The 13,104-nt window shown below is 35.7% G+C and overlaps 1 protein-coding gene across 3 annotated transcripts in view; it reads right to left on the bottom strand.

Annotated features, from left to right (window-relative positions):
• The window catches only part of MEGF10 (multiple EGF like domains 10), a 127,642-nt gene that overhangs the window by 94,895 nt on the left and 19,643 nt on the right, over window positions 1-13,104 (bottom strand). For all 3 annotated transcript variants that reach the window (XM_063454148.1, XM_063454147.1, XM_063454149.1), the window contains exons 2-4: window positions 7,834-7,967; window positions 7,021-7,122; window positions 3,537-3,637 (exon numbers count right to left, since the gene is read on the bottom strand). In XM_063454148.1, the coding sequence (XP_063310218.1) occupies window positions 3,537-3,637; window positions 7,021-7,122; window positions 7,834-7,949 (319 nt within the window). In that variant the 5' untranslated portion in view covers window positions 7,950-7,967. The remainder of the gene's footprint in view (window positions 1-3,536; window positions 3,638-7,020; window positions 7,123-7,833; window positions 7,968-13,104) is intronic.

Here is a 13,104-nt window from a genome sequence, read left to right as displayed (position 1 = left end):
AATTTAAGAATGAGACACCAAGCTAATGCCATGTACATACGTTATGTCCCTCTCAAAAAGTCTGCTGTCATATACTGCAGCATGGTTTTACATGCTAATGCCCACAATTCTGGAAAATGAAAAAATGAGTTCTGCAGCTAAACCTTCTGAATGTCTAGGCAGCACTTAAGGTTAATGAGTCACTGAAAACCTCAACTAAGAATGATATCCAAAAATCACAGCACAGTGCCACACCAATTGGCACAAAATGGACAGTAAAAACCACAAAGCAATAAGATGAATAATTCGAATATCATCCAAACCACCGTGCCCTTATTTAATGCTTATTAACATTACAAGATTGATGTGGTCTTCAGAGTCTAAAATCTTCTACTTCTATTATTGCTGTTTGTGAAGTATGTTTACTATACTGTATTGAAAATCCAAGGAAAGTCCAGTGAAAATGGATTATAAATCACTCTATAGTTTTATTGCAGGGATATATGGTTTTAAAGAAGAACTTGCTTGCCTTATTTTTAGATTTTCATTAGTTCATAAAATGTGACTTGTATTTGTTGTTTGCAAACAAAGAGGAAATGATACAAGTATTCATGCACAGTGATAAAGGAATATGGTTTATAGACATACAATAAAGTTGTGATTTTTAGAGCAATGGTGTCCTTTGGCTTTAAAACTGATTTCTGTAAAACAAATATCTTCACACAAATACACACACAGACACCCAAACACTCAAACACACACACACACACACACACACAATAAAGCAGTGCACATATTTTGTGGACTACATTTCCCATGATACTGGGGTTCTTAACTGGAAACCATTGGACCCAGAAAGACGAGAAGCATGCTATATTAGGTGATTTTTATGTCTTATTAGTTTCTGTTCATCTCCAGAAGCCATTAATTCTGAAAGATATCCTTACATTGCAGTTAACATGAGGTATGCATTGTAATAGACATAAAGAAGTAAATTACAAAAACATGATCCGATCATCTATTTTTTCAATTTCCGACCTACAATATTCTGGCATATTTCTCATTTCTTATTCCAAATACTCTTACTGCATTAATAAAAATATCCTTAAGGTCTGACTAGGATATAACCCTCTGCACGTTCTTTAGAAGAAAAAAAGATGTATTCAGGCAATTGCTAAACTTCAATGATTTATTTAAAAACATGCATTCACTGGTTAAAGTATACTAAAGTCTTCTACGTGAATACATGGGCTTTTTAACAAATATTTTCCATAATAAAGTATGCCCATAAACTGTTTGCTTTAAACTATCTTTACACATGATCCGATCAGTCATTATTTGTACAAATGTATTTATATCACACCACTTTTATTAAAGTAACACCCCAAGTACCATAACCACTACAGCCAGTTCCACTTGCATCTAACACCACTTACCTTACCTGTCCTTCTTGTTCTCCATACAGAGAGTTACTTTATGGGTTCCCTCCCCCCTATAACTGAACTGAGAACCAACCCAGTACACCAATAGATCTGGAAATGTGGAATAACATCCCTAAGCTCACTTGGCTTGGTATAGTAATAAAGGGTGTGCACGTTGTATGACTGTACATTTTCCTGTGACTTGATGAATTTAGGTCATTCTATCCATTACAATTTAATATGCGAAAAATGAAAAGAAGACAATAGTAATACTGTCTCATCATTACTAGAAGTAAGCATGGAAAATAAACCAGGGGGTATGTTTACTAGACTGTGGGTTGCTGCAAGGTGACAATATTCAGGTCAAAGCGGCTGGACTGGAAACAATGACCAAATCTGGCAAGTCAGATATTTTCACTTTAGTTTTGCAAATTGGTTGTCTGCTCAACAACTCATTAAATCGTGTATAGGGCTCCTAGAGATTTGCATTCCACTTTGATTGGAATGGACCAATTTACACAGTGTGTATCTGTGAATGAAGTAATTGCTTTTATTGTAAAAATAAATGTAAATGTTGATCATCCTTCGGTAATGGAAATTGTTTACTCATATACAGCAATGGACATCATCTACAAATATGTGGTCAACTACATATATACAGCAATGGACATCATCTACAGATATGTGGTCAACTACATATATACAGCAATGGACATCATCTACAGATATGTGGTCAACTACATATATACAGCAATGGACATCATCTACAGATATGTGGTCAACTACATATATACTGTAATGGACATCATCTACTCATGTATGGACACCTACCTATACAGTATAAAGGACATAATCTACTTATACATAGACACTTAACTATATACAGTAATAGACACCAACTACTTATATATGAACAAATACCACTACTATGCGCAGCAAATTATATAATCTACTTATATATGGGCATCTACCTATGTAGAGTAGTGGGCAACATCTACTTTTATGTGGGCATCTACTATAGACAGATATAAAGTCTGTCACCTTCTTATACAGTAAACAGTATCATCTTTCATATACAGACATATAAATATTTACAGGAAATTGCAATGAATTTCATTTACATTTATATGAACCTCTGCATATATACCATAATGGACATCAACTACTTAGATATAAATGCCTGCAAGTATACAGCAAGATACAACGTCCATCATCTACCTACTATGTAAGTAATTCTACATATATACAGTAAAACATAATGGACACTATTTACGTATACGCAGCAGTAACATTCAATGTCAGTACACAGATCTCCTCACCTATAGATATTTAAAGCTGGCACATTGGACTTGAGACCTATATTGCGTTCTTGTCGCAGATAAACAAACATTTACAAGCCTCAATTTGACGCACTGTTTGGCTCTTGGTATATAATTGATTACAAATATACCAATGCTTATTTGTAATTAAATAAAACACAACGTTGAATCAAAGGGCAATAAAGAAGGCACATTTCAGGGATAATGCTCTACATTAGTTATTTGTTTTAGTTGAACTAATAATGTTGCTTGTTATAATTATATTTATTATAATTACTGATGATGATGTTGTTATTATTATTATTATTATTTATTGATTATTATTTTGTTTCTGTTTATGCAATCTTAGCCACACCTATATTGGCCTTGACTCACACAGGCAACATGAAAAAAAATGGTTTAATTTTCAATCATATCTTACAGCACTGTGTTTACTTGTTTGTATCCCCCGCTCTGCTAATTGAACTTAAATCACACGCAGGAGGCTGTTAATAACAGAACAGGAGATAAGAGATTCTAAATCAAACAAAATGTGCAATAAAGGGAAGTTTTAAGATAAGATCTCTCTTTTCAGGAAGTGTGTAGGGTGGCTGTGTAAGTCACAGTCATTGGAGGTGTGGCTAGGTCTGCATAAACAAAGTGATGGAACTCTAAAACGACAAAGCATTGAGCAGTAAGACTGCATGGTCATGTTTTATACACCAAAACAACTTCATTAAGTAAAAAGTTTTTTTGGTGCTTAGAGTGTCCTTTTCAATAATGCTGTAAAATAAATATATGAACAATAGAGTATTTCAGATAAAGATTCCATACTTACGAACACACATTTCCCTGCTTTCATAAAACCCAGGACAGCACTGTGACTTTCGTCTGTACATAGTTTTTTCTCCTCGTCTGTATGCTGTGCGATAACTGATTCTGTAAAATAAAAAAACAGTTCACAAATGTTACTTGTTGACTTCTTGACTTGTGGACTTAATATTTAAAATGTTATGAGTAAATATTTTGCAACATTTTTCAAACTAAATATTTGTTGTTCTAAATTTGTATATTTGTAGATATCAGTGAAAACTGAAGTTCATATAAGAGATAAAATATTATTTTGTGCATTTTTTATATTTCAGCTATATTAGTGTCCCACATAATAGGAATTTCTTTCAGCAAGTGACCGTATGTCTTCCACATTCTGAGCACTACTGGTGTTTTTTTACTGCAAAGCCAATTAGTTTAAGTTTCTGCCTTGATTGCGACATTGCAGCAGTTTCAAGGACCGTAAAAAGACCATTTTTGGTGTAATTGCTATGTCTAAAGTAACTAGGCATAAGGTCTCACTCGGTGAGCTCTCTCAGAAAGTGATCCCTTTCAGTGCTGCTGCAGATCAGCTGCTCACCTCTTTCTTTTCCGCTTGATGTATATTTTAATTTTTTTATAGTTTTTTGACTGTTTGGGTGATTTTTTTTTTCACTTTTACCAGTTCACCAGAGGGTTTTCAATATGGCCTTTTTTCAGGGAGAAATAAATATTAAGTTACTTAAAGTTTTTTTAATTTGCTATTTCATTAGTTTTATTAGACCCCTCTCAGTGTTATTAGTGTAAAGGGACAAGTTTAGGGGTGAGGGTAGGAGTTTGGGGCTACCTAGCCACCTGGGGGGAGGGGGTGCCCTGGAGATTATATTTTCGAGGGCCCTGTGGAGACCATTACAATACACTTATGAACAGCCCATAAGACATCTCCTTGGTCCAACTGGGGTCATTTAATATTTTTAAATAGGTGGAAGAGTGAACCGATTAAACTACCACTGAAGATTAAACTACCTCTGAAATCCGAATCACATCTACTTCATTTAAATTTTCAAAAAATGTCCAATGCAGAATACGATATAGAAGTACATGTTTTATTTCAGTAAAGATCACAATAGTAAGAAAATGGAAATCTTGTATACCGCCATTATGGACCGAGGTTAAAAACCAACTCCTCTTTCAATTAAATATGAAAAAAGGAATAGAGAAGTATCAACATTTTACTCAGAAGAGGAATCATAATTGGGATCTATGGATAAAATTAACCCCTGATTGAGCAAAATAAATAAAAACCCCAAGGATTAGTCGAGAAAATATTTATCTTCTCTAAGAGCTGTCCCGTCGGACATTTATGCTGTTACATATGTAACCCCTTCTAACAAAATGGGATAATGTCATATTATAAATCTGAGGTTTTATAGAAGGGGAGAAGAATACTATAATATTGTATGTTTATGGTGTATTTTATGTCTTGTATGGTTATGTTTTTTTGTAAAAAAAAAAGAAAAAGTTGAAATAAATAACTTAACTTTATTAACTTAATAAATAAATTAAATTTAAATAGGTCTTGAAGCTTGGGCATATTTTAGGACCCTCTGGGGCCATCATACTGGACATCTCCTGAGCTCCCATGTGGGGCATTAGAATATATTTATAAAAGACTCAGAAGACCGGACATATCCTGGACCCTATCAAATAATATTAGTATTTAGTCTCCATCCCATAAGCCACGGGATGGAAAAAAAGGAGAGGCCATTCACCGGGCCTCTCTTGATTTTTTGATTTCATCCTTATTTATGTTTAATAAAAGTGAGAATCTGATTGGTGCTCTATTGTGATAAGCTAAAGTCTGTGAGACCTTAACATGCTTTTTATATTACTAAGAACTGCTGCTGCTTGGTAGCTCTTTATTTCCCAGAAGCTTGCCTGTCATTAAGACATATCTTATATCGCCATCAGTTTACCGGCTTTATGACAGGAAATCAATTACACCATTTTTTAAATGTGAGCAAGTAATTCACAGATCTTTAATGAGAAGTACAAGTGGAAGACACTTTTACCTTTTGCTAGTTTTCTCATTAGTAAATGGAGTGATGTATATATTATTATTTTTTTAACAGATAAAAACCAATAACAAGTATAAAAAGACTAGTGCAAGCTGTCTATGGATGGGCACCCTCGGAAGGGTAATGTTGTGGCAGGTGGGGGGCTTGGCAGTGTAACACAGTAACAATCTTAGGTAGGTGGACATAGATTATCAGCATGGTGAGCCACCTGCTCGTTTTTTACCTCTTACTTGCCTTCATCCCGTAGTCCATGGTTAGGCAACCTTCAGCACTCCAGATGTTGTGACTACATCTCCCCTGATGCTTTGCCAGCATTAAGGCTCTAAGAGCTTTATGGGAGATACAGTACACAGCATCGGAAGTCCCGAAGGTTGCCTACCCCTTCCATAGTCCATGGGATGAGCATGATTGCAGATTTATTTATTTATTTTAAAAAATTTTACCAGGAAGAATACTTTAATATTTCTCTCATCTTTAAAGTACATCCTGGGTAAACAGAAAACTTGTATACCCTTAGCCACTGCTCTAACTTTTTAAGCATTAAAGATGTGCACACCTTCAGCATGAAAGGGTTTAATTAAGGGTACCTCATTTAATTTATAACACACTGAAAGGGAAGTAAAATTCTGAATCAACAATTCATGCAAAACACTATTGTGTAAGGCCAGCATCTCACAAACAGCTCGAATTTTCACACATTTCATTTTCTAGGGTTTAAGTGTGATAAATAAAAGTATTTAGTGATCATTAGTCCTGTTGATGACTAAAGTCTATTCCATTGGCCACATAACAAATGGAAAAACAGCTAACTCCCCAAGGGACGTCTTCTATGTCGTGAAAAATCCAGGTTACCGTCAAGGCAAAATGGGTCCTACAGAATTAGAGATGTGCACTTGGGTGTGTCTGTGCATTTGTTTGTGCCTATATGCTTAAACATGGGGAGCTTTGACACAAGAATACATGATACTTACTCCTATTTCAGAATCACATAATGGTGAGCCAGACACTATTCATTTGACAAAGCAAACCTGTTCAACAGGATGCAAATCTCCAGAGAGATATTTCCTATCAAAACTCTAAAATATCAATGGTCAGAAATAAGGCAAACTAATATGAGCCAGGCCCTCATCACATTCTGTTACTGTACATTCAACTTTGTCTTGTTGCAACGACTTGTGTAATTTATTGACGCTTTATAAGTAACCATAAGAAAAATGATAACATATATTCAGCTTCACTTGGAAATATAGTTTTCAGTTTTAATCAATAAAATGAATATAATTAACAACAGTGTTGATTGTATTACATGTAACAGTGACGTTTGTATCTTATATATCGTATCGTATCTCTACCCTGTTTGCGTTTTCAGTCCACATGTACAATTATCATTAAAAAGAATGATATATTTGGAACCAACATAATTTTGAGACTTACCTGTGCCGGGTGCATTTAAACCAGTTCAAAATATCTGTGCAGCTTGTGTAATAGACCTGGTCAAATGGATGTGCATATGATTCCTGTACTGTGACAGAGTAACTGTAAATGAAGTAAAATATATCAAAAACAGCTTAACATTAACTTGAATGTTAATTCACCATTTTATTGTGGTCAGAGATACAAAACTGAACTTTTATCAGTATGGCAGGTTTGGAGTTGTAAACAATGTGCTTTTTATGGCAGGGACAGCAAACTATTCAGTCCTTGCAGTAGTCTCTGGAGGGTATGAACTAAGTGTATAACTTTCGTTGTGGCAGTGGTAAGTAAAACCTAGCGATAAAGCTGTTGTTGAAGAATAGTTTCCATGCCCTTCAGTCAGTTTATGACTGAAAAATGAATGCCCAAGATGCATGGGAGTTGTAGGTCAATAATAGCTGCATATATTCTACAGCTTGTAAATATATTTCATGAAATCTTTCCAACAATTTTCAGTTTTAACTTGTACACAAAATGGCTTACTTGAAAATGCGATATTGCATTTGTTTATCTTAGTCTGTGATGTATGTGCTTTAAATTAAAGCATTACTGTCTATGTGAAAATAAATATGAAATGTCTGATAGCATTTCACTGTCCACCTCTGAGTATTGTAGGAAATCGAGGGGATTGAGATAAACTGGAAAATATGTGAACAGACAGCTGAACACATGTTTATATTGACTGACATTTTCACACATATTAACTTCGTAGGAGAGAGAGAGAGAGAGAGAGAGAGAGAGAGAGAGAGAGAGAGTTATATGAATTCTTCTTACCTCTCCCAGTGACTGCACACATTTGGGTCCTCAAGATTCAGTGATGATGACATCCCAAGCCATTGGTAAAGAATCATCTGAAGCAGGCCAAAGCTATGCAAAGCTTTAGCCATCATCTTAGTGCACACAATGTTCTGAGAAAAAAAATAATAACATGTACGTTTTTATACTGGAATTATGGTCATAGGACATTTAGATGTCACATTCTATGAGGAAGTCCCAGCACTTTATGTTGGGGGGAGTTATAGAGCAATATTAATAACCAAGAGCTAAATAATCCAACTTAGTGTATTTGGGATACAGTGGGCAATACTAATGGACAAGGGCTAGTGGTATGAGAACCTGACAGACCCTCATTCAGTGCATATGCCCTTACTTTAATGGTTACAGAGCAAGATGACAAGAGGGCGTCCAGGGCCATGCCTTTGGCTAAAATGGGATTCAGGCCAGGACAAGAAACCATCATATTACTACTATATCACACACTATAGTACAGGGGAATGGCAAGGGGCTTCCACGTAGGTCTCCAAACTCTTTTATTATTATTATCATTTATTTACAGGACACCACACAAGGGATGTGAGAGTTATGAAACCATTTGTCTGCTCTCGCTGGTTACGTAAGAGAAACCTATATAAAAGCCAATAATGTTATCACATAGAATAAAATAAGCTTTCCAAGAAAGTACAAAAAGAGATGAGGAACATAAAGAGAAATGAGTAACAAAAATAACCAGTCAAAAATAACAGCGGAAAGCACAGACATAAATTCCACAATCACAAGGCGCAGATTTATAATGTGAATCGATCGGGCATATCTGCGCATACAATCACTCTGAGGAAGGCAAAGGCGATTTGGAAGAGAAAACTGATTTTCTGCAGTGTTGGAGCTGATGCAAAAGAAAGTGCAATGAATATACATAAGACCATGCGCATAGAAGGGTTAAAGCTGGCCTAATTTGAATTGCTCTAATACAGTATATCAATTCCTGCGATAGAACGTTACCAGCCCAGCTACACAGCAGTTTCTAATCTGATGCTTCATTTTCTTGTGACAAGACTTAATGAAAAATTAAACTTTTTCTCATCAGCCCTCTGGTGAAAATTGTGATTGGATTTTTAAACAGTAAATTAATTCATTAGATAACTTTCATAAAAAAACACCAGTTAATCTGAAATAGCATCACTTAGAAGCAGAACATATCATTTGCATGTTAAATATGGCACTAACATTTTAAACATAACTGGGGAACAATAACAGATGACCGTTAACTTTTTTAATGTTTTCAGAATTTCCAAGATTTCTAACTGAAGAACACATTTCCTCTGTAAAGACACACTCCTAGCACCATAACCACTACAACGTGCTTCCGTGGTATCCCGCCCACCCACCAATGAGATATTTTTAGTCAGACCCTTATAAAGTGGAAGGGTGCCAAGTCACTTGTGGCACAATAACCACTAAACTACTAAAGCATGATTGAAATATTCCTTTAAGGGTTTTCCACAGTTACTAAAGCCATCCCTTGCTTTGCTCAGAGACACTGTATGTGAATTAAACTGTTACCAGTCATTCTGTGAACTTCTGATAAGGCAAAGATATGTATTTGAAACCTTGACTTGAAAAAGTTGATTTTAAATGTCAGCCTTTAGAAGTGCTTGCCTTTTAGGGTTTATGCTCAGGACGCGTATTAGAGTTAGAGTGGAGAGGTATGATGTTAGGAGGTCAGGGTTAGAGATGCAGTAGAGGAAGTTCTAGTTTGAGTATGTGGTTATAAAAGCGTAAGGAGGGCGGACCATGCTCATTTTGGTGCTTGCTGCAGGAGCTATTCTCTTTCTTCTTATTATTATTGTTAATATGTTTATCTGCAATAGTTTATATGCTGATTGACAATTCAAGGAAATCAGTTGAACCAGGTCTGAAAACCACCACCTAGGTCTAGGACAATGAAGTTGGTTTTGTTTTATCCTATAGACTGTTAGCTCGTTTAAGCAGGGTCCTCTTCAACCTATTGTTCCTGTAAGTTTTCTTGTAATTGTCCTATTTATAGTTAAATCCCCCCTCTCATAATATTGTAAAGCGCTATGGAATATGTTGGCGCTATATAAATGGCGATGATAATAATAATAATAATAATAATAATGTAAACGTTTGATGAATAGGACTTCCCATATTAAACTGTTCCTCAAGTCAGCAGTTAACCCTGACTTTGTGATTGTAGTTTGATGCAAAACTTTCTATCAATTTCACCTTTATTGAACTGACTCCTAAGAACACAGTCAACTATGATTCATTAGCGAGCTTCAAATTAAATATTGTGAACAAATCATCTTCCAGGAGGTTACACTTTCTGTGTAACGAAATGTTAACATTTTAGTCCATAACTAAAACAAAACAAAGTTATTAACATATAGTCATATTGTACTTTGGACTGAGCATGCCATTGGCACTTGTGAAGTTGTGTAACTTTCAGCAATATGCCAAAGGTGGGTGAAGGCCACTGGCACCTGGTAGACTCTCTGTGTCAAACCACTTGGGAAGTGTTTGACTCAGAGCCAGGGGACAGCTTCAGAGGCATGTTTGCAGTGGACTGTAGTGGTTATGGTGCTTAGAGGGCCCCTTTCATTTACCCAGATGTTATGTATATAGTTATTGTGTGGATAATTAAAAGGTTTTAGCTAAGAACATTTCTTTACCAGGAAAGTCCTCCTTGAATAATGAATTGCACACTTGAGGAAAAGGACCATACATTATCCCACAGTACAATAATCTCCAATGTACTTTCTTAGAACAAAAAGAATGATTATAGATGCCTAGTGTTCTAACTAATGATCAGAATATGATTTAACTGTAGTACTGTTCAACCTTTATATTGATCTGCTAATAATTGAGAAGACTAGTCTGGTGACCAACCGGGTTAAATCAATAAATCTATGGATCTCCAGGCACACTATGTGCTATATATGCCTTTTAGTGAATTTTGCCTGTGTAATATCTGTAATATGATTCTCCAATTGGGTGTAGCACAAGCAGTTTGCCCCATTGACAGAGATTGATTTAAGTGTCTGTCAGCCTCCAATCTAACAAACACTCTTTTATGAGGACAGAGAGTGACAAACAGGACAAATGCTCCAACATTGACAGGTTTACTAGCTCTGGCTATTTAATGCAAACCCCTCACCGAGTTGGTATAAGCAAGACCAAATGTCTGCTTTCTGCATTTGACTATAACCGGAGTTGAGTTCTTACAGCCCAGGTTCTGACAGACAAAGTACATCTTCACTTTAAATCATTACTAAGATATACACTTATAGTATTATATACCCTTAAAAGTATTTTTTATTTGGATCTTTTAAATATACATCAACAATTGAACCTAAAATATTATTAATTAAAACAAAATTAAATAAAATTTAGAAGACTTTAAATAATTGTTCTAAACCTGTTTTTATGGGGTTTTTTTTACGAACCCTCCTTTCTTTTTGGCACAAATTGTAATGAGTGATTTTAGCCTGCATGTATGCCCAGAGCCCTCCCTCCTGCCTTCTCCACCAGCAGCTCAGAATCTGGCTCACACATTTGAGTGCCCGGTTTACACCATCTCCAAAACATCCACCCACACAGGCCAGTCTCAGCAACTGAATGTTCTTGTACAACACTAACCACTTTTTCTTGTTTACATATAACATTATCTGTGGCAGATTGAGTATAATGCTTTTCTTGTGATATGGAGACTTTCCTTGTTCTATACAAAAAGACAGTGATAACAAGAGAACAAGAATTGTAACTTAATAATTAAAAATGACAATGTCCTCCATTTAAAAAAAAGGCAGACCAGGAGCATTGCTGGGGCCCCTGACACTGCTTCATACAGGGAGGTTAACAGGCATTAAGGGTTCCCTGTGCAACGACATAGATTGTATTCAGTGCTCAAATCTGATGCAGTGCTATGTATACATCTTAGTAATGAAAGATGCTTTATTCAGATACAATTTGATTTACTCTCTGTGTGCTAGGGGAATGCACTGAAGTTAGTTTCCTTGAATCTAGATCAGGCATAGCCGGCAACCTTTGGCACTCCAAATGTTTTGGACTACACCTCCCATTATGCTTTACCAGCATTACGGGTGTAAAAGCATTATGGGGGATGTAGTCCACAACATCTGGGTGCCGAAGGCTGCCTATCCCTGACCTAGACCATCAAGAATGAGGCAGCTAATCTATGACTGCAACCGCACACTATAACACAGACACAGAGATATACATCCATAGATACAAACTAGCACAGAGACACATGCTCACACACTTATAAACACACTACCACACAAACATACACCACACATTAGCATACATACAAAGATACACACACTAACATACATCCAGACACACAGTAGTAGACACCCGTTAACAAACTAGAACACGTCTACGGACAAACACTAGCAGATCCATCAACAGATATTTCCATAACACACAGAGTAGAACACATTCAGTTGTACACACCAAACATAAGCACTAGCATATACATAGTCACACACAAATCCACAGATACACACAACAAACATACTTGGACTCATTGACACACTAGCAAATATACATAAACACTAGCACACATCCACAGACACAAAGCAACAGATATCCATTGACACACACCATACATGCATCTATAAACACGAAGACAAATGCTAACAAACACAATGTTGCATAATTATTTTTATTAGTATTTATATCACCAACACATTCCGCAGCACACTACAATTAAAGAGGTATAGAAGGCCTGGCAGGACGACAGCCACTAGCAGGGGGGATTTCAGTTTCTTTAAAAAAAAAAAAAAAGCAATGTTGAACATTAAGGGGTCAAAATTACAGAACCGCTGCACCCAGGCCACTTCAATAATATGAATGGGACTGGGTAAATGTAGTTGTCCTTTAAATAGGATTCAAACATATTATAAGAAATAGCAAAAAAGTAACAGATCAATAAATGGATTCAGAATACTACTGGCGAGTTAATATTAAAAGAAAAACAAAAACTGATAGTATTAGTGATAAGCTAGTGTTTTGCTGTTACACTAACCTTTAATATGCACATATGATGCAGGAAATATGAGACTCATTCATTGTAATTGTTATTATTAATACAGGTTTCCAAGGTGGCATATTAACATGAAAGCCATTTGTTACTTCCCAGTTTGATTACTCTGTTTCATTTTATTTGATGATATTAAAAACAATATTACAATTGACATTCGGTTATTTTGAGGAAGAGGAAAT

This window comes from Pelobates fuscus, chromosome 5, assembly GCF_036172605.1.
Source record: "Pelobates fuscus isolate aPelFus1 chromosome 5, aPelFus1.pri, whole genome shotgun sequence".
NCBI classification, from domain to species: domain Eukaryota; kingdom Metazoa; phylum Chordata; class Amphibia; order Anura; family Pelobatidae; genus Pelobates; species Pelobates fuscus.
This window is presented reverse-complemented; position numbering and strand designations above follow the sequence as displayed.